This window comes from Sus scrofa, chromosome 10 (assembly GCF_000003025.6).
Source record: "Sus scrofa isolate TJ Tabasco breed Duroc chromosome 10, Sscrofa11.1, whole genome shotgun sequence".
In the NCBI taxonomy this organism is placed as follows: domain Eukaryota; kingdom Metazoa; phylum Chordata; class Mammalia; order Artiodactyla; family Suidae; genus Sus; species Sus scrofa.
The window spans coordinates 49,355,699-49,383,565 of NC_010452.4; the positions used below are offsets into that span (position 1 = coordinate 49,355,699).

The window sequence follows — 27,867 nt, forward strand, 5'->3', positions numbered from 1 at the left end:
CTAAAAAGCAACCCATAGAATGGAAGAAAATATTTGCAAATCATATATCTGATAAAGGATTAGTATCTAGAATATTATAGAGCACTCCTTAATCTCAAAAAAAAAAAAGAACCAATTCAAAAATGACTAAACGGACCTAAGAGACACATAGATAACATTCCTCCAACAACAGCAGAATAAGCATTCTTCTTAAGTGCATGTGGACATTCTCCAAAACAGATCACAGGCCACAAAACAAGTCAACAAATTTGAGGAGATTGAAATCAATATCAAGTATCTTTGCAATTACAATTATATGCAACTAGATATCACTAATAGGAGGAAAATTGGGAAAATCATAAACATGTGGAAATAAAATAATACAGACCCCAAAAGTCAACTGGTCAAAGGAGAAATAAAAAAATGTTTTCAGACAAATGAAAATGGAAATACAACATAGTAAAACTTATGAGATGTAGCAAAGCAGTCCTAAGAGGGAAGGTTACAGTGGTAAATGCCTACATTAAGAAAAATAAAGATCTCAAATAAATAACCTCCAATTTCACATCTCATAGAACTAGAAAAAGAAGAGCAAACTAAACCCAAAGTCAGCAGAAGGAAGGAAATAATTAGAGCAGAAATAAATGAACAGAGACTAGAAAGGCAATAGAAAAGATTAACAAAACTAAGAGTTGGCTTTTTGAAAAGGCATACAAAACTCACAAACCTTTAGCTAGACTAAACAAAAAGAAAAGAGGGAGGGCTTGAAAAAATAAAATTGTAAATGAAAAAGGAGACAGCCGATACTACAGAGACATAAAGGATCATAAGAGACTACTATGAAAAAGTATAAGCCAACAAATTGGATAATGTAGAAAAAATGGGTTAATTCTGAAAACAAACAAACAAAAAAACAGAACTACCAAGACTGAATGATGAAAAAGCAGCATTTATGAACAAGTCAATAATGAATAAAGAGATTAAAGCAGTAATCAAAAACCTCCAACAAAGTTAAGCTCAGGATTAGATGACTTCACAGGTAAATTCGATCAAACATTTAAAGAATTAATGTCATCCTTCTCAAAGTCTTCCAAAAAAATCAAGAGGAGGGGACACTTCTACATTCATTTTATGAGGCCAGCATTATCCTCACACCAAAGCCAAATGACACTACGAATAAAATTATAGGCCAGTATCTCTGATGAACATAGATGCACAAGTCCTCACAAAATATTAGAATTTACCCAATCAAGGTGACATGCCACATTAACAGAATGCAAGATAAAAATATAAACATCTCAATAGATAAAGAAAAGGCATTTGATAAAATTCAACATCCTTCCATGATAGAACATCTCAACAAACTGGGCATAGAGGCAAAGAACCTCAACATAATAAAGGTCAAATATGACATGCCCACGGCTAATATCATACTCAAAGGTGAAAGATTTTCCTCTAAGATCAGAATTAGAGGGGCAAGATTGCCCACTCTTACTATTTCTTTTATTTATTTATTTGCTTTTAAGACATGGAAGTTATTCCAGGCTAAGGATCAAATCAGAGCTACAGCAGCTGGCCTGCACCATAGCCACAGCAATTTGGGATCTGAGCCATGTCTGTGACCTACACCACGGCTCATGGCAATGCCAGATCCTTAACCCACTGAATGAGGCCAGGGATTGAAACGCATCCTCATGGATCCTAGTTGGGTTTATTACTGCTGAGCCACGATGGGAACTCTTACTACTTTATTCAATATGATACTAAAGTCCTAGCCAGAGCAATAAGGGAGAAGGGGGAAATTATCTGAGGAGGAAGCTCCATATTCTCTGTTTGCAATGACATGATCTTACATATAGAAAAACCCTAAAGACTCTACCAAAAAACTGTCATAACTAATGTAAATATTCAGTAATTTTTACAAAATCAACACACAAAAATCAATCCCTTGGAGTTCCCATTGTGGCACAGTAGAAACATATCTGGCCAGTATCCATGACGATGCTGGTTTGATCCCTGACCTCGCTCAATGGGTTGAGGGTCTGGCATTGCCATGAGCTGTGGTGTAGGCTGCAGACCCAGCTTGGATACTGGTGTGGCTGTGGCTGTGGCTGTGGCTGTGGCTGTGGCCAGCAGCTGAAGCTCTGATTTTGACCTCCATATGCCGTGATTGTGGCACAAAATGAATAATACAATAGCATCAAAAAGAATAAAATACTTAGAAATAAATTTAATCAAGGATATGAAAGATCTATATATTAAAAAGTATAAGGTATCAATGAAAGAATACACAAATAAATGAAAAATACTGCCTGTTCACAGACTGGAAAAATTAATATTGGTAATCCCTATCAAAATTCCAATGGCATTTTTCACAGAATTAGAAAAAAAAACTATCCTAAGATTTGTATAGAATCTTAAAAGAGCTCAAATAGCTAGAGATCTTGAGAAAGAAAAACAAAGCTGGAGACTTCACACTTCCTGATTTCAAACTGTATTAAAAAGCTACAGTAATCAAAACAGTATGATACTGACATAGAAATTGACAAGTAGGCCAAGGGAACAGAATAGAGACCTCAGAACAACGCATTCTTGTATAGTCAAGTGATCTTTAACAAGTTGCCAAAAATACACAATAAGGAAAGAATAGTCTCTTCCACCAATAGTGCTGGGAAAACTGGACAGCCACATGCAAAAGAATGAAACTGGATTACTATATTATGCAATGCACAAAAGTTAACACAAAATGGATTAAAGACTTAAACATAAGACCTGAAACCAGACCTGAAACTATAAAACTCCTAGAAGAAAACATAAGCTATAAGTTCCTTGACACGGGTCTTGGCATCAATTTTTTTTTTTTTTTTTGATTTGACACCAAAAGCAAAGACAACAAAAGCCAAAATAAACAAGTGGACTAAATAAATCTAAAAAGTTCTGCATATTGGAGTTCCCATCATGGTACAGAGGAAACGAATACAACTAGGAACCATGAGGTTGTGGGTTCAATCCCTGGACTTGCTCAGTGGGTTAAGGATCCAGCATTTATGTGAGCTGTGGTGTAGGTCACAGACTTGGCTTGGATCTGGTGTTGCTGTGGCTCTGGCATAGGCTAGTGGCCACAGCTCCGATTAGACCCCTAGCCTGGGAACCTCCATATGCCGTGGGTGTGGCCCTAAAAAGATGAAAAGACAAAAAAAAAAAAAAAGTTCTCATCTCAAAAGAAACAATCAACAAAATGAAAAGGCAACCTATGGAATGAGAGAAAATATTTTTAAACCATATATCGGATAAAAGTTAATATCCCAAACTCCAAGGAACTGCTACAACGCAATAGCAGAAACCAAATAACTCAATTTAAAAAGTGTAAAGGACCTGAGTAGATATTTTGCCAAAGAAGACAACACAAATGACTACCAGATATATGGAAAAATGTTCAACAGCACTTATCATCAGAAAAATGCAAAGCAAAACCACAATATCACCTCACATCTGTTAGGATTGCTGTTATCAAAAAGACAAGAAAAAATAAATGTTGGTAAAGGTGTAGAGAAAAGGAAACCCTTGTACACTCTTGGTGGGAATGTAAATTAATGTAGCCACAATGGAAAATAGTATGGATGGATGCTTCTCAAAAATTAAAAATGGAAATATAATGTGATCTATGAATTCCAGCCTTAGTAATTATCCAAAGGAAATGAAATCAGTATTTCAAAGAGATATCTGTAGTCCCTTCTTAATTCTAGTATTATTCACAATGAATAAGGTTAGGAAACAACCAAAATGTCTATCAAAAGAGGAACTGAATGATATATATATATCATTCTATATTATATAACATTATATAATTCAGCCATAAAAAAGGAGGAAAATTCTGACATTTGCTACACCATGATGAATCTTGAGGACATTATGCTAAATGAAACAAGTTAATCACAAAAAGATAAAAAAGAATGATGTACCAAAAGTGGCTGAATTCATAGGGACAGAAAGTAGAATCGTGTTGACAGGGACTGGGAGGAAGGAGAATGGGGAATTTTTGTCTAATGGGTATAGAGTTTCAGTTTGGCAAGATGAAAAGAGTTTTCGAGGTGGATAGTGATGATGGTAGCGCAATAGTATGAATGTATTTCATTTCACTGAACTGTATATGTAAAAACAGTTAACAGGGTAAATTTCATGTGTGTTTTACCACAATTTAAAAAATTGAAAAAAGAAAAAAAAAAAAAAAAAGAAGAGGAAGAAGGGGCTGTGTTTAGCTGGTGAACACCTGGAATTCTCTTCTGAGTCCAAACCCTGATTTTTCACTTCCCAGCTATGTGACCTTTGACCCGTCCCACCTGCCAGGACCAGGTGTCAAATGGAGAAAGGAAACCTCACTGTACTGTTTAGGATGGTTGTGGATATAGAAACTCTTGACCAGTTATGTCAGCACTGGGTAAATGTATGGGAATACACTCTTTTGTGTCTCTAATAAACAAATTAATTAGATCAATGGTGTAAAGTGCTTATTATGGCACATAATAAACACTCTATGTGTCAGCCATTATTACTCTGTAATCCTTATTGATACACGACGTAGTGATGCCCAAATACCACTAGCACCTCTGAGTTCTCTGCATCTAAATTCATAATATGACGTGCAGAGGGCTCACCACAGCCCTGCTCAATAATGATTGATTCAGGGTCTCTGTGAACCTATCCTGTTACAGTGCACACAATAGCTCCCTGAGGACCAAAAAGAGTTCATTAGCTTCCCTAACCACCTTCAGGCACTGGCCACATTCAGCTAATTTAATAAAAGAGTATAAGGACCCCAGATTATTTATGCTTTCAATTGTTTAAATCAATTGTATAATAGAGTGTGGTACTTCACAAGTGCAGGGAAATGGACTCTAACTGTAACCAAAACAGCTAAGTGATATGTGGAGAGAACTAAAATGCATACAAAAGCATAAGCAGTTATTTTTGTGGTATAAAAGTATTAATCAAATAGTTAGCAAAACTCTTCTGTTATGAGAGAGCTAGGAAGGCCGGTGACTCTTCTAGCCTCAAAACAACCAGGTATCACGTACCTTGGTCAGACTTATTTTCTGCAAGGTTTAACAGCAATTTACTAGTAGTTTAGGTAAGTTAAATGGAACCCTGAAGGGAAGAGTAAGAGATGCCGAAATGGAAGGGAGTGGAAGAGGGTGCTAGTGAGAATTAATTTCTAAAAGTACTTCTAAGTCCCTATTTATAATAATGAGAGAGAGAGAGAGAGGGAGAGGGAGAGGGAGAGGAGGGAAAGGTCCTCCTTACGGTAGCATGAAAGGAACAAGTCCACTTAGAAGGAATAATGGAGTTAGAAAATCACTGTTTTGCTATCATCACAATAAGAATCCAGGCAAGAATCATCAGTGGATGCTGAACTAGTGAATGAATGTGTTAGGAGGAACAGTAGATTTACAAAGCCTCAAAGCATGCCTTACAGATATTTACTTATTTTTACATTTTAAAATTAAAGTATAGTTGATTTACAATGTTATGCGATATTTGCTATACAGCGAAGTGACCCAGTCATATATATATACATATACACACATTACTTTCTTATATTATCTTCCACCATGGTCTATCCCAAGAGACTGGATATAGGACCTTCTTGCTTACCCATTCCAAATGTAATAGCTCCTTACAGATATTTATTAACTGCTAAGTTGAGAATAGTCATTTTATACTGGAGAGACCTGGCAAGCACAACCTTAACCAAATGGTCAAAGCTGACATTACTCTGATGAGAAGAGAGGATAGGCGTTGCCTCCCTGGAATTCCTGCCCCAAATGTATTGAATGAATCTAGTCATGCAAAATAAGTGGTCTATACTCTTCAAAACATCAATGTCATGAAAAACAAAGGAAGGATGAGGACATGTTCCAGATTAAAGGAGACTAAAAAGATGTGACCACTGAGTATAATCTGGGATCCTGGACTGGGAAAAAAAAGGCTCTAAAGGGTAGCATTGGAACAATTGATGAAATTTGAATAAGGGATACAGATTAAATAACAGTCTTGGGTCAGTATCAAATTTCCTGAATTTGATAATTGGACTGTGAATAGGTAAGTGAATATCCCCCCCCTTTTTTTTTCTTTTTAGGGCCATACCCGCAGCATATGGAGGTTCTAAGGCTAGGGGTCCAATCAGAGCTACAGCTGCCGGCCACAGCCACAGCCACATCAGGTCCAAGCGCGTCTTCAACCTACACCACAGCTCATGGCAACGCCAGATCCTTAATCCAATGAGAAATGCCAGGGATCGAACCCACAACCTCATGATTCCTAGTCGGATTCATTTCCACTGCGCCATGAGAGGCGCTCCTAAGTGAATATTCTTGCTATCAAAAAATATACATTGAAGTATTAAGGGGTAAAGGGGCATGATATCTGCAAAGAAGTCTCAAGTGGTTCAGAAAAAAAATATATATAGAATTTATGTATGCAATCATAATATTTATTACATTCAATATGTAATAAATGATACACATAGAGTGATAAAGCAAAATGTCAGAATATTCATGATTGGTAAATCTGGGTGTAGGGTGTATGATAGTTTTTGTTACTATTCTTGCAATTTTTAAGAATGAAATTATTCTCAAAAAATATAAAGTTTTTAAAAAAAGGCTTGGATTGGAGTTTCTGTTGGGGCTCAGCGGTTAATGAGCCCAACTAGTATCCATGAGGACATGGGTTTGATCCCTGGCCTTGTTCAGTGGGTTAAGGATCTGGCGTTGCTGTGGCTGTGGTGTAGGCCAGCAGCTGTAGCTCCGATTCGACCCTTAGTCTGGGAATCTCCATATGCTGCGGGTGTGGCCCTAAAAAGCAAAAAAAGCTTGGATGAGTTAATGCAGAAGAACCTTTCCAACTCTGAAGGTTTCCAAACTGAAATCCATCAGTGGCTTTTCAGCTAGTGTGACCTAGAGCTGTGCCCCTGCGCTCACTGCCAGCCCTCCCTACACCGCCCTTCCTTCCATCACCACTCCTGTGGTTTCTCCCTCGCTGGCTCCCTCCCATTTTCTCATGCAGGGGGATTTCATAGTTCCTGTGAGCTTTCCAGAGGAAGATTCTCCACAATTTTAGCCAAAAGAATAAGGAACTCTGGAAGGAAACTAAACCTCAGATCTTTTATCCCTTCTTTTTCCTTCCCCCTGTAATTCACATTTCCTCTCCAGCAGGTCCTTCACTGCACAGTCATTTAACTGCCTTAAAACAACCAAAACAACTAAACCCAAGCCATCCTGGACTTACCATCTTCTCCATCCAGTTTCTGCCCCACCTCCTCCCCTTCAAGGCTCAGCCTCTGGAAATGTCTGGATTTGTTCTCCGTTTCCTCCTTTCCCGGTCACCCTCGGATCCACTGCAAACTGCCTCTGCCCTCACCTTCTAGTGAAACTGCTCTTGCCAAACTCACCAGTCACCTCCTTATGAAAGGGAGCCGAGGGGCAGTTGTTGACCCTCATTTCATCTGCTAGTGGCATCTGATGCTGTTAACCACTCCTTCTAGAAACACCTTGTGGTCATGGCCCCAGGTCTCCTCCAGCAGCCCTGCCTGTCCCTGAAATGGGGACAGATGCTCCTTTGTTCTCTCCTAAGCCCACTCTAAGTGGCTCTCATGGTGTATCTTCTGATCTCTGGGCTAATATTTCAGGTGCCTACCTGATACCCTCACTTGGACGTCTCATAAGCTCTTCAAACTTAGCATCTCCAGATCTGCTCCCTGTCTCAGAAAATAGCACTGCATGGACTTAGCCAGTGAGCCAGAGCCTGGCATGCTTCCCCCACTCCCCTTTCAACCTGTACTCCAGTCTGTCAGAAACTCCTGTTAATCCCAGCATTTCACCTCCTCTGCTCTGTCTTGGGTCCGCCCACCTTCCCCAGAATCTCCCCACCTGGATCATAACAGTCAGAGAGCTGGGCTCGCACCTCATGCTTTCCAGCAGCCGAGGGACATGGTAGGTGTTCGTAAAAGTCTAATAAATACATACGAATAAATAAGTGGAGAATTGAGTGGCTTCCTTTGAATTTAGTGGAATTTCTTACTCAATCCTTTAAAGCCTAAATTTATTTTCTTATATTTTAACCGCCCCTCCACATTTTCCCAGAGTACCTAGGAAGTTTGGGTGCCAATTAAGACAGGGTTTTTTCCCTAGGAGAGCTCTTTGGCTCAGGCACAAAGCTGATGAGTTGCTGGGGCATTATTTACCTTAGTCTGCCCACCTTCTGTAATCGCTCCATCAAGTTCACACAGTCTATGGTGCCCAGAATGATGACACCTCCATCAATCTGTGCTCAACCTGCTGGTTGTTGCTTAAGCGCCCAGGTGATGAATGTCTTTCTGTACCTTCTTGGTGCAGAATATTTTGATTGATTTAACAAAGGTTCTGATTCAGTCAAAGTCTGGGAATGCCTCTGTGGCATCGAGAAACAATGTCTCAGGACTCTGAGCAAGAGCTGAGTGAAAAAGAGCGAATGCCAGGGGCGGGGAAGGAGGCAGGTTTACTGCCTCCGTCATCACCAGTTTTGGACTAAAGGGTTGTATGTGTAGAATTTGCAAATTGCTAACCACCAAGGGTTGCAGATTCATGCTCACCTTTCATCACATTTAATCAGAATCACACTGTCTGTTCCAATGCCCAAGGCTGCAGCTCCCTTCTTGAGAGAAAAATGACTCTGTAAAAAAAAAATATATATTTAATTAGTCGCGTGTAAAGTCAAGATCTATTCCCTCAGTTGTTTTTTGCTTTTCTCCTTTTATTTCTAATCTGTCCCTACAAAGCCCAGTTTGTAGAGAGAAGATGGCATCCTTCGCTTAATCTTTCTTCTCAATTGTGGTAACATAACATGGAATTTACCATTTTAACCATTTTAAGGGTACAGTTCAGTGGCATTCAGTACATTTCACACAGTTGGGCAACTATCACTACCATCCTTCTCCTTAACTCCTTTCATCTTGCACAACCAAAACTCTGGATCTAGTCAACAAGAATTCCCCATTCCTCCTCCCCGAGTTCCTGGGAACTACCATTCTACTTGCCATCTCTATGAATTTGACAACTTTAGTGCCTCATATAAGTGGAATCATACTGTATTTATGTTTCTGTGACTGGCTTATTTCATGAGCATTATGTCCTCGTATTTCATCCATGCTAGAGCATGAGTCAGGATCTCCTTCCTTTTTAATGATGAATTATATTCATTTGATGTATATACACAGCATTTTTTTCTTACATTCATCTATCAATGGACACTTAGGATGCTTCCACTTTTTGGCCATTGTGAATAATGCTGCTATGAACACAGATGTACAAATATCTCCTTAAACCTTGCTTTTAATTCTTTTGGTATACACCCAGAAGAGGAACTGCTGAATAATACAGTATTTTTGTTTTGAGCAACTGCCATATTTTCCATAACAGCTGCACCATTTTACTGTCTCATTAGCAAAGCACAACGGTTCTAATTTCTCTGTATCTTTGTGAATGGCTGATTTTTTTTGTTGTTGTTGCTGTTTTTTTTATTGTTTTGTTTTTTGATAATAGCCATCCTAATGGGTGTGAGGTGATACCTCATTATGATTTTGCTTTGTATATCCGTAATCATTAGTAGGATGTTGAGCATCTTCTAATGTGCTTATTGACCATTTGTACATCTTTGGAGAAAAATACAAGTTCTTTGCCATTTTTGAATGGGATTGTTTGGTTTTGTGGTTGAATTCACTTGGGCTTTTGCATGAAGATAACAAGCCCTGGAAATTATTAAAGGACCTGCTACCCCAACACATAGTCCTCCATGCCCATCTCACAAACAAGGCGTAAGAATATACCAACTGCCTCCAGCAGCTGTGTACTGCATGGCTCCCAGACTTATATTTTGCTACCCAGAGACTACGTTTAGCTTCTTTCAAGTTCAAGGAAATTGTGTGCCCTCAGGTAAGAGAAGTTGGCCTTAAATCCAGCACTCTTCACCCCAGACTTATTGGAGGGGCTATTTGTCCAGCCCAGGGTACAATCAGAAAGGAGGCATCTGTCACTGGCTTGGACAAACAGGGTATGCCCCTGGCTTGGACAAACAGGGTTTACAGAAAGGCCACCCTGACAAGCCACCACTGAATCTTTTGTGCTTTTGTTTGTCGATTCTAGGTAAGAATCTGAATCTCAATGGCTGTAATCACAGTGCAATTTGGAGAGGGAGAGAGACTAGCCGAGCCCAGCTGTACTGCATCTGCGAGCAGCCTCTTACTATTAACTACAGATCATTAAGCTGTCCAAAAGGAGAGCTGCTTCCTCGATTTACATCTCCAAAGGGTTGCTGACTGGAATTTTAAGTGATGTTCCAGAGGGTACCCTCTTCGAAAGCCCACTTTTGACTCCTCTGAATTCTTAAGTATGCAGCATAGGGACTGTTAACATGCATGTTTCTAGGGGCTATGGCTAATAAGCAAGAAGAAATCACTGATTTTTTTTTTGTCTTTTTTTGTCTTTTCTAGGGCCGCTCCTGTAGCATATGGAGATTCCCAGCCTAGAGGTACAATCGGAGCTGTAGCCACTGGCCTAGGCCAAAGCCAGGCCAGCAACTCGGGATCCGAGCCTCGTCTGCATCCTACACCACAGCTCAGGGCAACGCCGGATCCTTGACCCACTGAGCAAGGCCAGGGATCGAACCCTCAACCTTGTGGTTCCTAGTCGGATTCGTTAACCACTGAGCCACGATGGGAACTCCAAAAATCACCTTTATAATAGCAGCAAATAACATAAGCCAATAAAGGAGACACTAAATAGAGGAGTTTTAAAAGCCCAGTGTAGCTAAGACTACCATGAGAAAGGGCTATTAGACTCATTTTACAACCTCAGAAAGACAGCGTGGACACCTGTTACCAAGATACCTGGGAACTAGGAAAGCTTAACCGGATTTGGAAAGATGCATGGCTCCTCTGCCGAAAAAAGTGTTCCCTCTTCCTTGGTTGAATGGACTGCCGGGCAACCCCAAAAGGAAGGTGCTCAGGGGGAAAATGGCTCTAAGTCTGTTCCTGCGGGAAGGGCACAGAATAGAGGAGCCAGCTGCCTCCTGAGCCAGCACATGCTACCCAAACAAGTCCCCCCAGTGAATTGGCGCCTAAGTGCTGTTAAAAGTCAAATTTCTTGAGCAGACAAAACCAGTGCAGTCAGACAAGCAAAGCTTAATTTAGCTGATTGTGCAAAAGACAAGTGAGGCTTCACTTGACCTGGGTCACTTCCCACTTAAGCCTCTGAAAATCATAAGTGAGACTTAAATTGTTGCCCCCAGTTGATATGAGGGAACCACTAACCAATTCTGTTTCATTTATGAAAATTCTAACATTGTAACCAATCACTTGTGAAGAGTCAACAGTTACTGCCTCCACATTACATAAACTGCTGTGTAACAATCTGTAAACTCTGAGCCTCCTTCCATATTTTGGTTGGAGCTGCCTGGTTTGCAAACTGTCTTTTTGGTGTCTGTACCATAAGCTTTTACTAATCATGACTTCAGTGATTCATTGGTTTTGTTTCTGTTTTTTGTTTGTTTTCCCCTGTACTTTTGACAGCTACGGGCACCTTGGGGATAAGGAAGAGATCTGGTGGACCTGGTCAATGAGAGGAAGGAGTCTTTTCTGGCCTTTAATGAGAAGAATGGGGATTCTCAAATGAGGAGCAATTATCCAGGACAATGGATCACGGTACTGAATGCTGATCATTTAAAGGAAAAACACATGCCTGGATAGGAAGCTTCAAGATGGGGAACAAAGGCATGAAAAAGAAAATTAGGTACCAAACACTGAGTCTGTTTATATTACCAGGAAAGGAAGCAGGAAAATAGCAAAATGTTATCCACAAACAGGGCCTTGGAGAGAAGGAACTTGAATAGAATGAAAGGACACTACCTAGGGAGGAAGAAACAGTGACGACAGCTTAAAAGGCAGGCTTCTCTGTGCTGGTGAGACAACGAGTGGAGAATTTTTTTTTTTTTTTTTTTTTTGGTCTTTTTGCCATTTCTTGGGCCGCTCCCGCGGCACATGGAGGTTCCCAGGCTAGGGGTCGAATCGGAGCTGTAGCTGCCAGCCTACGCCAGAGCCATAGCAACGCGGGATCCGAGCCGAGTCTGCAACCTACACCACAGCTCACGGCAATGCCGGATGGTTAACCCACTGAGCAAGGGCAGGGACCGAACCCGCAACCTCATGGTTCCTAGTCGGATTCGTTAACCACTGCGCCACGACGGGAACTCTGGAGAATGATTTTTAATGCTTGGTAACATGTTTAATGGAACCACTTGTTGATAAACCAGAGCAGATGGCAGCATCCTGGAAGCTGAGGCACCTGGAAGTCAGGAATCTAGGAGAGTTCAGAGATTGCTGGGTTGTGAGCAGAGGGTGTTAGGGCCAAGGGTGATAGGGCCTTCACATCTGGAGGGCTGTGCCAAGGTCGGGGGGAGATGGACAGGCTGCCCTGACTTCAGAAGGTAAAACTATGAATAGAAATGAGATGTGACAAGGATTCTGCTGTGTCCTCAAACCATTAAGACTCCTGTTGCTCATCAATGGGGTGGCTGGGGAATGAGTTAACAAAGAGCCCCCTTTCCTCCCTACTTCTGGAAAAATAACATAGACCCCTAACAGAATCTAGCGGTTAGCGGTTACTTAGAACTAAATCATATTTCCATTCAAGGGTAATAGGTGTTAAAGCCCATATAATTGTTATTTTACACTAAATGAAAAATTCGGAGTTCCGTCGTGGCGCAGTGGTTAACGAATCCGACTAGAACATGAGGTTGGGTTCGTCCTGCCTTGCTCAGTGGTTAACGATCTGGCGTTGCGTGAGCTGTGGTGTAGGTGGCAGACGCGGCTCGGATCCTGCGTTGCTGGCTCTGGCGTAGCCGGGGCTACAGCTCCGATTCAACCCTAGCTGGAACTCATATGCACAGGAGCGCCAAGAAATAGCAAAACAACAACAAAAAAAAAAAAAAAAAAAAAAAAAAGAAAAATTCAAGGTTGCTGGAAGATTATTTTTTCTACCTTTAAAAAAATCATTAGTCATCTAGATACAGGCTACCTAAAATATGTACAATTATAGATGAACCTATCAACAGAACAGAAACAGACTTATAGACATGGAGAAGAGACCTGTGGTTGCTGAGGGGGAGAGGGAGGGAGATGAACTGTGAGTTTGGGGTTAATAGATGCAAACTTTACATTCAGAATGGATAAGCAATGAGGTCCTGCTGTACAGCACGGGGAACTACATCCAGTCTCGGGATAGACCGTGATGGAAGATAATGTGTGTGTGTGTATATATATATAGCCATATATATAAAAGAATGTATATATATATATGACTGGTTCACTTTGCCTTATAACAAAAATTGACAGAACATTGAAAATCGATTATAATTAAATTTTTTTTAAATATGTGCAATTAAGTATGGGATTTTATAGTTACATAAAATAGTTGTAATTTTAAAATAAGTGGGCTTTGGGGGCTTGAGTGGGATGAAATTATGCAAACTAAGACTGCATGGGAGGAGTTCCCTGGTGGCTAGTGGTTAAGGACTTGGCATTGTTGCTTCTGTGGTAGGGGTTCGATCCCTGGCCTGGCAACTTCCACAAGCTGTGGGTGCAGCCAGAAAAAGAAAACAAAAACACTGCATAAGAATGAGAGCTCATTTAAGCAGCTCCATGACTTGAAAATGTGGATTGGCTCCTCCCTTCTTTAATGGGGACAAGAAATCTCACCTGTCCCTAGGGATGGCGGGGGAGTAAAGGGAATGGTAACAAGCTCTGAGACAAACCATGTCAGCCTCCTGATAATCTGGTTTCTCTTCCTCTGTTACAAGTTAGAAGAGCAGTTTAGAAAGCTACATTAATTCTTTCAAACCACTGTTGGTGATATCAAACCTTAACTGAGGCTCAGCTTCAGCTCCTTCATGGGCCACAGGATTTCAGGGAAAGCCTCTGCTTGGCCCCAGGGACACAAAGATGATCAAGACAGCCCTCAGTACCCAGCTCTGCCCCCACCTTGACTTTTCCCTCTGCTCCCCTCTTGCTCGCTACCTAGCGGTAGTGACCTTCCTGGGCTTCTGTGAGCTTGCTAAACTTGTCCTTGCCTCTAGACCTTTTCACTTGCTGTTCCATTTCTTGAAAAACCCTTCCCTCATATATGTATGTAGCTCCCTCCCTCATTTGGTGTAGGTTTCTGCTTTGTATCATCTCCACAGAGACCTTTTTATGACCCTGTTGAAAAAGAGCCCACTACTACCCCACTCTCTTGTCACTTCCTGGCATTAGAGTAAATTTTTATTAGTTTACTGCCTTTCCCCTACCAGAATAGGCTGCACGAGGGCAAAGACTTTGCTGAAATAGTTAACAAGTGTCTGTTGAATCTGACCATATGCTCAGAAAACAAGTCCAGGGAAATATCCACTATTTACTGCCATAAATGTCTGGCCACAGATCTCAATGTTGAGGTGTGGCTTTGATGATTGGGGCAGATGATGGTGGGCTAAATGGACCCCAGGACCTCTAATCTAAGGCCCCTCCTAAAGGCAAGTCCAGGGCTATTCTTCACACCCACCCACCCCAGACAGCATTACAGGGGTCCTTCCCAAGCAGGAAGCAGCTGGCCCTTCTAACCAGATGAGCTGGAGAAGAAAAAACAACCCAAAGACATCAAAGAAAGAAAAAGGACACACTAGGTGGGAAATCTCAGCTCTTAACTCCTCGACATTCTAAGAAAAGCTTTACCTTTTAGCTCTGAGGTCTTTCAATTGTCCTTGCATTTAACCCTTTTGGGCCAACAGTCTTTCCCTGTGTGGGTGGACTGACTGTCGTGTGTGCATAGGAACACAGAACAGAGGGGGATGGCTTTTGCATTGTTACATATCAAGGATCCCCAACAGGGAAATCTTGAAGCCTAACCTATGACAGAGCTGGAATCTGCTTCTTTGACCCCTCCCCCGCCACCCTCACTGATTTCAGAACTGACAGTCTTCCGTCCTCCTACTTCTCTATACCCCTTCCTGACACCTAAGGACCTCAACTAGCATCCTGCTTTTGAAAGCATCTGACGTGCAAAGAAGCTTGTACTTTTCGGGACTGCCTCATTGGTTTCTACTTATCATGATTTGGATGGGAGGGGATTACCTGCTATGTTTAGAGACTCCATGTGTCAGAGGTGATATGGATCCTGCACATAAGGCACCTCTGTGAAGCTGCAACCTCGACTGTATAAAGTCACCCCACTGAGAGTGTGTGCCCTAAGTATGTTTGAAAGAAAGGAGTGGTGTGCTCCAGGATTAAGTTGACCCAACTGTGATACGTGGCAACAAACGTGAACACCAGCACTAAGCATGTATTTGGTTACAAGAAAGCAGTTATTTCCATGATTTTAGGATCCTGATAAGAGTGAAAAGAAAATGTATAATGGAAAGAGGTCATCTGGCATGGAAACAACCTAAATGTCCATCAATAGATGAATGGATTAAGATGTATATATATATATATATATATAGAGAGAGAGAGAGAGAGAGAGAGAGTAAAATACTACCCAGCCTTGAAAAAGAGTGAAATAGTGCCATTTACAGAAACATCAATGGACCTAGATATCATCATACTAAATGAAGTCAGAAAGAGAAAGGCAAATATCATATGAGATCACTTACATGTGAAATCTAAAATATGACATAGGGAGTTCCCACTGTGGCTCAGTGGTAACAAAACTGACTAGTATCCATGAGGATATGGATTTGATCCCTGGCCTTGCTCAGTGAGTTAAGGATCCAGCATTGCCATAAGCTGTGGTGTAGGTCACAGATGTGGCTTGGATCCTATGTTGCTGTGGCTGTAGTATAGGCCATCAGCTGCCGCTCTGATTGGACCCCTAGCCTGGGAACTTCCATATGCTACGGGTGTGGCCCTAAAAGACCAAAAAAAAAAGAAAGAAAGAAAAGAAAAGAAAAAAAGAGTGACACAAATGAACTTATCTATGAAACAGGAACAGATTTACAGACATAGAGAACACATATGTGGCTGCCAAGACAGGGGGAATGTGTTGGGAGAATGGGATTAACAGATGCACACTAGTACATATAGAACGGATAAACAAGGTCCTACTGTATAGCAGAGGGAACTATATTCAATATCCTGTGATTAACCGTAACGGAAAAGAATATATATTTATTATTATATAAATAAATAAATATATATATATATATAATAACTGGGAGTTCCTGTCATGGCGCAGTGGAAACAAATCCAACTAGGAACCATGAGGTTACGGGTTTGATCCCTGGCTTTGCTCTGTGGGTTAAGGATCTGGCATTGCCATGAGCTATGGTGTGGGTCACAGACGTGGCTTGGATCTTGGGTTGCTGTGGCTGTGGTGTAGGCCAGCAGCTGTAGCTCTGATTAGACCCCTAGCCTGGGAACCTCCATATGCCCCGAGTATGGCCCTAAAAAAAAAAAAAGAAAAGAAAAGAACTAGCCCCAAATACGCCTCTATCTTGCCCCCTAGAGGGACTCAGCCCTCACTCCAGGTGGGACATCAGTGGGTGGCTGGTTCCAGGGGCAGTGTAGTGTTACTGCCATTCGTGGAGTGTTTTATCTCCGGTCATCCTCCCAACAATTATGTGAGCTGGGTATACCAATCTCCATTTTACTGATGAGGAAGACGTGAAGTAGGTAATCCAAGGTCATGCCTGGGGAGGTGTCATCCAAAAGCTTATGAGCTTCATCCACTAACCTGAAGAAAAATCAGTCTCCCCTGACCCGGTCCTGGAGCAGGTCCCCCAGCCGATGAGGAGTGTGACCTCCGGGGCACTGCGAGGGGTGACCGTCCTCTCCCTGTTTTCCCTTCTCTGTCAGTACAGTGTATGCTCCTAGAAAACCGGCCTGGGTCTGCTCCCTGCTGTCTCCAGTGACAGCGGAGACAGGGGCGATGCCTGGCGTGCAGCAGCACTGAGTGAACGGAGGAGGGATGAAGACACCTCACCGCCCAGCAGCTGGACTGTTCCTTCCTGCCTCATCCCTTTGTCTCCTACTGCAGTGAAAAGACCCCCAGGAGACGCAATACTTAGATTCTACAGTCCCTTACATGGCCGTCAGGATCCTCCCTGGGAGGAGGTTTTGGTGGGATCGGGTAGGAGAGAGAAGAGCACAGGAGTGAGGTGGGCCCTACAGTGCAAAGGAGGGAAGAATGAAGAGGCGGAGCAAGAGATGTCAAGGAGAAAGTGAATTTGGTTCTCACATTCACTTGCTGAAAGTTCTGTCAGTGTTTCCATCTAGTGAGAAGCCTTACATGGGAATGCTCCCCAAACTGCCTAGCTCACCATTAGTGTTTTGTTTTTGTTTTTAACATAAACAGTGTCTATTTTTGGAATTGAAACTGCCTCCAAAAGTGTGGTTTTATGAAAACCACCTTTCTAAAGCCCTTATGAGAATCACCTCCCCAGAGAAGTGGGCTGAGGCCACGAGGGACCTCAGCGGAACATTGGTGATGGGTTCCAGGAGACCCACCCAGACATGAGCTGGGCCTGGTGTGGGAAGAGCAGCATGAGTTGGCTACGGTGATTTGCTTAAAAGATCTCAGTGTCTGGAGTTCCCGTCGTGGCGCAGTGGTTAACGAACCCGACTAGGAACCATGAGGTTGCGGGTTCGGTCCCTGCCTGGGTTTGGTCCCTGCCCTTGCTCAGTGGGTTAACGATCCGGCGTTGCCGTGAGCTGTGGTGTAGGTTGCAGACGTGGCTCGGATCCTGCGTTGCTGTGCCTCTGGCGTAGGCTGGGAGCTACAGCTCCAATTAGACCCCTAGCCTGGGAACCTCCATATGCCGCGGGAGCGGCCCAAAGAAATAGCAAAAAACAAACAAACAAACAAACAAACAAAAAACAGCTCTCAGTGTCTGTTATGTTTATAGGAACATTTTTCCTAGATGCAATTACCCTATTTCATTGAAGCTATTTCTGGAAGAGCTTGTGCCACAAGAGGAAATCAGAGAAATTTGGAATTAAGCTCATGGTTGGGGCTTTCAAAGGATTTAGAGAGAAACACAGAGAGATGTGAATTACTGAGCTGGGGGTCTTAGCTTCCCTCTAAACCTACTTTCAAGAAAGGACCTAAATTCATCAGATTAATTTCTACTGAGCTTTTTTTTCACTGGATTTGATGAGAATCCAGCAAAGGATCAGTAATGAACCAGATAATCTTTAAGATCCCTTCTGATTTTGCGATTCTATATTTTGGAGGAAAGTAATCTGGGAACCTTTTACTCATAACTTAAATGCTATCTCTTGTTTCAACTCAGTGATTTATGTTCTTATTCTGTTCTTCACCGCAATACTATTTGTTCGATTTAGTCCACTTTGAATTTCAAGAAAATAGTTTGATTTGAACAAATGAAAACAGCTTGCCCTTCTAACCAGCTAGAGAAAGTTCTAATCTGTTTTGGTGGCCAGAAAAGTGATGGGTGGCTTTGTGGGATGTGACAGAGAGAATGTGAAGTGTCATCTAGAAAATAAAAGATGACCCTTTCCTTTCTGAATGTGGGGCGTTTCTGGCTGGGAGCTGGAAAATGATGGGTTCTCATTGCCATTTCCATCCCTGGGCTCTAAGGATGTACAGTTATAAACTCCATGCTCGGAATAGAAGAAAGGACAGTAACTGGACCTGGTTCAGTAGATCAAGCAATTATATTAGCACTAGAATAACCAACACGAGGATTTGAGAAAAGATGTTTCAAATGAGTGTAGAACAGCCAGCTAGAACAGTCTGGCGATCAGGCCACCCAGCATAGGAGCTGCAAGGGCAGCGTTGTGGTTGTTGGAAAACTGAGGCTCTATAGCTGACTCTGCCTTGGCTGGCCATAAAACCTTGGGCAAAACATCTTTCATCACTGACGCATGGTTTCTTCACCCATAAAATAAGGTGTTGGTGTTGTTTTTTTTAAGTTACTTAATATTTATGTAGAGCTTCCTATGTCCCAGGCACTCATTTGATTCTGGAGAAGTCTTGGGCCTTGGAAACTCTCAAAGAGCATAAAAAGAGATGATAACAGAAGTGGCTCCTGCCTCAGCCCCTGGCCTCCCCTCTCCCCACTGAATCCACCCAGCAGCTCCACCCCCTGCTACCCTTTCTGCAGGTCAAGGGATTCAGGAAGGAAATCTCCATGCAAAGATGGAAATTGGCCAGGAGAAAAGGCATTGAGACTTGACTTGGTAATTTTCTTTCTTGAGCCTGTGAAGATCTATTTCTGAGGCTGGTGGAGACAGTGAATTGTAAAATCTAAAAGGACTAAGGAAATTTCTGGCTTGGCCTGAAGTTGGAAGCGGCTGTATTAAATGATGAGTAGGATGAATGGCCCTGAGGTCTGGTGCCCAGAAGCAACTACACATGGGTTGTGCTACCTCTTAACCTGGACCTCCAAGGGCAGGGCTTACTTTTAATGGCTCATCTGTCTAGAGTGGTTTGGATCCAGGGCTCAAGGAGACATCATAACGCTTTAAATCAAGTTCTAAAAGGCCCCTCCAGCCAAGCTATGAGGTATTGAGGAAGATTATTATTATTATTATTATTATTTTTTTTTGGTAGAGGGATGGAGGAGGAACAGTTTGGCTTCACTTTCATGTTAAGAAAAAAGCAAAGCTCTTGGTAGAAATCTGACGTGGGAAGGCATAAAATGTTAAAAGTGATTGATGAGCTGAGGTTTATAAAACTTTGTTGTATTTTTTAATCTGGTTTCTGCACTGGAGGTTAGGGCAGGGCCCTCACTGGTCTGAGAGTCAGGCATCTGTTTAATCCTGGCTCTATCTACCCAGCTAACTGCAGCCTCTTCATTATGAAAAAAAAAAAATTGCTGTAAACAATCTCTGCTCTGCCTGGACCACAAGGTTGTTGTGAATCAAATGAACTTGTGTCTATTGGAAGTTGGAAATGGCCAAAAGCAATCACATGAAAGGTATTGTACATTAGAAGGATAGTTCATCTGTCAAAATAAGCCTTGGGTTGGAAATGACTGGTACTTTAGGAAAGGTTCATAATTTTCAAATGTTCCTTCATAATTACGTACACAGATAGAAACAGCAGAGGAGCAAGAGAATCAAATGGTTGTTGTAGATCCACTTACTTTTGAATCACCTTTCTTTCCTTGGAAAATGGAGAAAGAGACCTCAAGCTGACAATACCAGGGGGAAAAGGTGTAAAAAAATTATTCTCATATCCCATGACTGGGCTTTCTGAGCAATGTTGAGTGAACTTACATCAAACTTGAACCCAAGAAGCTTGTGTAGAAACCAGAGAGCACAAGGAAGCTGCTGGTAGGTCAACCTCATTTCAGGATGTGGAAACAGCACAGAAGCCAAAAGAAGAGGATGCCAATGTAAGATGGTCTGGGTGTTTTGAGACTGAGACTATTGAACTATTTAGGGGTCCAAATCCACTTTAGGGAAATAGCAATGGGAAGACAAGTTACATTATGTTTTTCTGCCCTTGGTGAAGCTGAGAAATGAGAGCTATCTTATGGTGGGGAACTAGGCTTGGCAGCCTGAATGATGTGCTCCCCCCCCCCACAAAGAGGTCCACCTCCTGTTCCCCCAAACCTGTGCATTTGTTACCTTCCACGCAAAAGGGACTTTGCAGATGTGATTAAATGAAGATCTTGAGAGGAAAGATTATCCTGGGTTATCGTAGTGTAGTCTCTTATAAGCATACTTAGAGAGAGGGAGACAGGAGAGTCAGAGCCAGAGAAGGTGGTGATGGAAGCAGAGGCCAGAGAGAGAAAGAGAGGAATCTGAAGATCTTCTCCTGCTAGTTTTGAAGATGGAAGAAGTGACCATGACTGAAGAAAGGCACGCAGCCCCTAGAAGCTGGAAAGGCAAGGAAAGGGATTCTCCCCTACCATCTCCGGAAGGAACACAGCCCTGCCCAATCCACTGTAGGTTTCTGACTTCCAGAGCTGTAAGATAATGGATTCATGGTTGTAAGCCATGGAATTTGTGGTAATCTGTTCCAGCAGCAATAGGAAAGTAAAACATCAGATGGTTTCAGTCTATAGTCTTCTCTGCTAACTTTGACCCCTATAAATTGAGGAAGGGCATGAAAAAATTAAAATGCTAAAACATGACTGAAAACAAGATGCTAAAGATAATGTGCTAAAATAAATCATTCGTTTCCTTTAATTCCACGGCTAGTGGAGTGATTGTTAATTGTATTCACTGGCTTCCAATCTGTATTCGCCTTTTGTTTCCTTGTTATGAAGTCTCTCACACACACACATACACACACACCACTTAAAACAGGAAAAGGAAAAATTCTTTTTTTTTTTTTGGTCTTTGTTGTTGTTGTTGTTGTTGCTATTTCTTGGGCCGCTCCCGCGGCATATGGAGGTTCCCAGGCTAGGGGTTGAATCGGAGCTGTAGCCACCGGCCTACGCCAGAGCCACAGCAACGCGGGATCCGAGCCACGTCTGCAACCTACACCACAGCTCACAGCAACGCCGGATCGTTAACCCACTGAGCAAGGGCAGGGACCGAACCCGCAACCTCATGGTTCCTAGTCAGATTCGCTAACCACTGCGCCACGACAGGAACTCCAGAAAAATTCTTTTTTAGATCTGAGAAGTAGATCCGAGGCCCACTCTGACTCCCTGCATCTCTCCACTGATGTCTCCTTGGAAGAAACCCCCTGTCTCCATAGAGACCCCTCTTCCCTCCCATCTCCTAGACCCCCAGCCATCAGAAGGATTTTTGATCTTCTTCAAGGCAACTGTTTCCCAGACGTTAGGTGATTCTTAAGCAGGTCATGAAGGAACCATCTTAGAATTACATGGCAGGTAATGCTTACTAACGCCTCTTAAGAACGGTCTCTGGTTCAATGCTGGGCCTGTGTGGCAGCACAGATGGGAACCAAGATGTTGCTCAAACAGCTGTGATGTGGCTTTGAACTTGCGTGCTGCTCTGCCATGGCACATGAGGGAAAGATGGCAGCCTGGCAGACTAAAGCTGTTCAGCTCCATTTATGTGAACAGGATGGGCCATTTTTTCCACAATGCCCAAGTGTTAGTAGAGACATTAACTCTTTGAAGGTCATGGAAGGAATGTGAAGCACCATTTCCTGGAGCCCCAAGCTCTCAGCATCCTTCCTGGACAGCAGCAGAGCAGCAGCAGGCAGGAGCCTGTGCTTGGCTGAGAGATCAGCCAGAGATGAGATATGACAGATGACTAGACCATTTCTCTACAGTAATAAAACCTCCATTTAAGTCAGTCAAAGGGTAACACAAAGTATCTCAAGGCACCAAGAGGGCAGAATATCTGATCAGAATTTTCTAACAGAAAGACTGTATTAACAGGACACTTTGGGAGTTCCCATCATGGCTCAGTGGAAACGAATCTGACTAGTATCCACGAAGATGCGGGTTTGATCCCTGGCCTTGCTCAGTGGGTTAGGATCCAGCATTGCAGTGAGCTGTGATGGAGGTTGCAGATGCAGCTTGGATCCCACGCTGCTATGGCTGTGACGCTCTGATTCGACCCCTAGCCTTGGAACCTCCATATGCTGCGGGTATGGTCCTAAGAGACAATAAACAAACAAACGAACAAAAAACCAAAAAACCCCACCCAGGACACTTTGGAGTTTTGAGTTACGTAGGCACAGCATTGATGATCCAAATGAGTTCACAGTGACTCTGCCCTCTTTCTTCCTCCTATACCCACATTATCACAGAGAAATAAGTATAGGGATGAGGGGTCAAAGCATCCTGCTTCCTTTTGTGTGTTTACCTGAATTTCAAAGAGAAAGGTGCTCACCTTCTTGTACCACCCAGCTGATCTCTCCCCTCATTCTCTCCCAAGATGTGCCTTCTGGAAAGAGAAACTCCAGGCTAAAGCATTTCCAAATACCATTCCTTCAACTTGGGTTTTACAGGATATAACCTTAAACTTGGGAAGAAGGTTAACACTTACATGCTCAGAGGTGAAGGCAATGAGCCTGGGAACAGCGGCCATCCCTTTCTCCTTGACCTCAGGGAACATCTTAAAGCGTGCAATCAGCATGGCGTACATGTTGGATATGGCTCCACCTAGAGGCAGAGCAAAACCAGTTACCTTTTTAGGCATTGCCAACATCATTTCACAGGCAAAGAACGTTTCTTATTTCCATTGATCTAGAGTCTTCCCTGGACACAGGAGAAGACCTTCTTATTGGCTATCCTTTGAGTTGAATCCTCAGACTCAGAGGCACTAACCAAGACAGTCTGGAAAGGAACATTCAGCCCAATCCTAGGATGGATGCCAGCTTTCCACACCCACTTCTGTTACTAGGGTCACTGCAGTTGATTTGCTTTTGCTGGGGGTCCTTTGAAGAGGTTTTAAGAACATAAAAAGTGTTGCCTCCTTCTCAGCTTGCAAGTGTGGTCATTCTGCGTTAGGGCTATGAAAATCTTACTTATATCCTCATAAAGAAGACATTTCTTTTCATTTCAGCTCATGCAATGCCTTGCACTTGGATTGGGAATGATCCTTAGCTATCAGTGATGTGGCCTGTCAGCAATTCTTACAGGGGGAGGATAAACATCCAAGCCATTTCATCATACTTAACTTTCAATTCCCCCCAAATGGTTCTTCCCTTTCAAAGACATCATGAAAATGTAATAGTTAAAATTTCATAATTATAGGAATACACACAACTAAGGGAATTTTAAGCCCATCTTGAATAACTTTTCATGTATCATCCTAAGACAGCCAAGGACTTCATATCATAAGATTAGTATCTTACAAGCAGAGTCTCATTTGACAAGCAAAGAAAAGAAAGCTTCTCCCCAGGACTGTTGGAAAGTTTAGAATTTTGCTATCCAGGTAAATGACAGACGGCTCTGAATGCAAATGAACATACTAGTGTGGGAGTTGTGAGAATCTGAGGCAGAGTGAAGACATAACCTGCCTCCCACCCAAAGGGGGACGTGCCTGGGCTCTGCCATGACATGAGTTCCCTTCCCTTCTGGTGCCTGTGGAGCAGGAGGGTTCTCTGTGCCAAGATGGATGGTGCACACGGGGCTGTGATCTCTGTCTCATGACCCCTGGGCTCTGATGCCAACAGGCAGCCTGGCCCGGAGTAGTCATCACCCAGAGCCTGGCTCCATCATCAGTCAAAATGAGGGTAATTCCTACCTCTTCTGGACACCAGAGACATGGGATAAAGAGAATCCAGGTTGGGCCTGCTCTGAGAAGATACCCTGTCTAAAAGGCTGACTGTGTAGGATGCTGCTGGGCAAGAGACCAGTGGCTTTTTTTTTTCTTTTTTTCTTTTTAGGGCCTCACATGCAGCATATGGAAGTTCCCAGGGTAGGGGTAGATTTGGAACGGCAGCTGCCGCCCTGCACCACAGCCACAGCAACTTGGGATCTGAGCTGCATCTGTGGCCTACACCACAGCTCACGGCAACAACAGATCCTTAAGCCACTGGGTGAGGCCAGGGATCGAACCTGCATCCTCACGGATACTAGTTGGGTTTGTTACCGCTGAGCCACAGTGGGAACTCCCACAAGACCAGCTTTTGAAGGAAGTTCCACTCTAGCTCATGGTTCCTCAATCCTGGCACTCAGGGGCATTCTGGGCTGGATAATTCCTGGTGCTGGGGCTCTCCTGGGTATCCCTGGCTTCTACCATCAGATGTCAGTAACACTAACGCCCTTCCTCCAACTTTTGGTTGAGTTGTAACAACAAAAAATTTTGCCAGACACTGACAAAGGTTCCCCGGAGGGCGCAAAATAGCTCCCAGGTGAGAAGTGCTGCCCTGGCTCTTTTCAGAGAGGCTTGGGGGGAGGGGGGAAGGAAGGCAGAAGAAAAAGGGTAAGATGGACGTGAACAAAGTGTGCCTCACCAGACACCTATCCAGGAAGTTTTCAGCTCTGGCCTGCTCTTCACAGCTCACTCTCCATCTAAAGGTTCATCCCCCGAGAGAGATGAGGAGACTTCTGGGTCTCTGACAGAGCAGACTGTGTTGTGTGACACAGGCAGGAGGACCGATGCATATGCCCTAGATGCTCTTATTTCCTAGGAACCTTCCAGAGAAAGGGTGCAAGAACAAGCCCGGAAATGTTCTGAACATCCTGTTAGCCAGGAAAAGGTCTGTAACTGAGCTTTCCTTTTTTCCCCTCCTTCAGGACTTGCTGAGCAGTGGTGTGCTCCAATTTCCTCTGGCTCTCAGGTGGGGGTGACACCCCACAAACAGATTTCTTCTAGAAGTCTCAAAGGCCTTTCCATGAAGCACGAAGCCTTTGGATACTATAGATGGAGGTGTAAGGGAAACTGGGCTGAGCTTTTCAAGTCATAGACCTACCTCTTCATGTTTGGTCCCAGCCAATGGGACTTTCAGATCTCAGGTCAAAGATGTGTGATTTCCCCTATATCCACCCCTGAAATCAGAAGCCCTTCCCCCAGGAACAGGGCTGGATGCTACCTGGAGAGGCATCCACTAGCAAGTGAGGATGCTGTGACCCACCTCGTATCTGTGATGCCTTGTAGAAAGCAGAGCAAAACAGGTTGCCAGTGACCTTTTCTTCTGTCCCTCCCCGCTTTTGCAATGTCTGCATTACACTGTAGCCTGGCATCTATGGTTTCCATCTTGGAGTTACAGCATATGGGTCTTCAGGATCCAAGGAAGAAGCCCTAGGATCGAGCTAAGTCTTTTCTACCTGATCATTCCCCTCTGATGAAGGTGGCAGCCCAAAGTCCCACCTGGCTTAGCAGAACTGCCAAAGAGGATTCTTCCTTGGGGTGATTTTTTTTTTTTCCTCTGAGGCAGATGGGTACCAAGACCAGCCAGGTAAGTTAGGCCTGACCCATGCTCCTTCAGTCAACTTTTCAGGGTCAAGAGAAGCAGCTATTCTCTTCTCATCTCTAAGAACCATTAGAAGAGAGACAGAGGTGCTCCTTGTGTCCTCAGGGACCGCTTAATCACACAACCAACCTTACGAGAGGAGGAAGAATAAAGGTAGAAGCAATGCTCATCTCTGAACCCTACTGGTTCCTCATGAAAAATACCTTAAGAGCATCAGTTCCTGCTAACAACGACAAAGCTCCCTCAAAAGGGGATGGACTTCCAAAAGAACACTAAGTACTCAGTTCCTTATAAAATATAACTAGCTTAAAATTCATCACAGCTGGTGTGCAATGACTTACAAAAAAAGGGCAAATTTTCCCTTTCATTTAACACATTTTCCTTCAGCACCTGAAAACATATGCTATATCTTTGAAAACAGAAAATAAAATAGCCGACCTGAGCTTGTGGATAAAGCTGATTATGACTTGGCCATTGTTACTCATCATTTCTTCCTTCGGCCGTTTTATTTTCTCTCTCCCTCATATCCCCTTGTCTTTGCAGATGAGATCGCAACCTGGCCTTTGCTACGCCTGACACAGCAGCACGAGAGGCTCTGGCTTCCCCAGCAGGGCTGGTCTCAGTGTACGGAGCCCCAGGGCAGCGACGCCTGATGACCTCCCTCCCGCCACTGATGAGGTGATGGTCTGTACACCAGGCTTCTTGTCCGCGGGTCAGTGACTCTCTTCCCACCGCCTTCCTAACTTCTCTTTCTTCTCTGCATCAAACCAAGGTCACATACACAGACCTGGGTACCAAGGGCAGGACTTTCTGTCTCAAGGTGATTATCTTGGCTGGAAAAGGTGTAAATAATAGAGCTTCGAATGCAAGGGCCGGTGATAAAAGGCAGAATGGCAAAGATGGAAGGCATCATAAAGAGGAAAAGGAAAGCCTCTTGAAAAAATCACCACTCTCTTTTTTTTTTTAGCTCTAAGAAATTGTCTCCCGAGGCCCTCTCTACCCCCTTGAAAATAGGGTAGATCAGCTTCCCTGCTTGCTACTTGAAAGGGACAGGGTACAGAGGCTCTATCAAGTAGACCTTCCTTGTTGTGCACCCTCACACAGAGAATCTTTATTAAATGAAGCTACCCTGTTCTTTTCACGGCTTCTTGGGGGTGTGAAATCCCCTTATTCCTTAATTCCCTTACTAGGAATCTTTATTCCTTTGCTCCACATGATCCATACATCTTGTATGTAGTACTAGGTCAACACCATGGCTGACTATGCTCTTTGGGAACACAAACAATTAATATTCAAGCATGGTGGTAGTTGGCTTGGAAGCGTGGGCAACAGTCTCGTATACTTAATCACATTCATTCTTTTGATCAACATATAGCCTATTGAACCTCAGCAGAAATACAGATGAGACATGTAATCATTTCTATGTTCAAAACAAGGCATAACATATCAGAAGAAAAAACACAAAGAAAGGTTGAAATATCCTATACCAGGAGAAAATATCCCATCGCCAGAGCCCCCAGGCCAGCCAATGATTTCTCTCATTTTCTTTAGCGTGACATATTCCAAAAGCACAAATACCGGAGCAATTTCATAGGTGAACCTGAAATGTAGTAATGGCCACATTTTAGGTATGTCACTCAAAGAAATAATTCATCATTACAATATCTACAGAACGATTTCCTTTTTCAAATGCTACATTTACAAATGTTACAATTATAGCATTGAGCAGAGAGAAAATTATGTCTTCCAAAAGGTTTGGTCAGTTTTCAATCATCCTAAAGTCAAGAGCTTCAATTATTGGCCTAAGGCCCAAGGGTCGTTTATCATAGTGAATAAACACATTGCAGAGTAACAATATTACACTATTTAAAAGAAAACATCTGGTCCCATTTCTCTTTTATACCATATGAAATTATAAATCCAACATGCAAAAAAAAGTCCCCTTTGTGTTTAAAACATGATGTTGACTGCATGAAAGATATATCAGGGCTATTTTAAGCCAGAGAGAACATCCATA

The 27,867-nt window shown here is 42.9% G+C and overlaps 1 protein-coding gene across 1 annotated transcript in view; it reads right to left on the reverse strand.

Moving 5' to 3' along the window:
• Positions 1-27,867, reverse strand: part of GAD2 (glutamate decarboxylase 2) — a 74,332-nt gene that overhangs the window by 39,017 nt on the left and 7,448 nt on the right. The window contains 3 exon segments of the mRNA NM_213895.2: positions 8,606-8,685; positions 22,976-23,091; positions 27,338-27,450. Of these exon segments, the coding sequence (NP_999060.2) occupies positions 8,606-8,685; positions 22,976-23,091; positions 27,338-27,450 (309 nt within the window).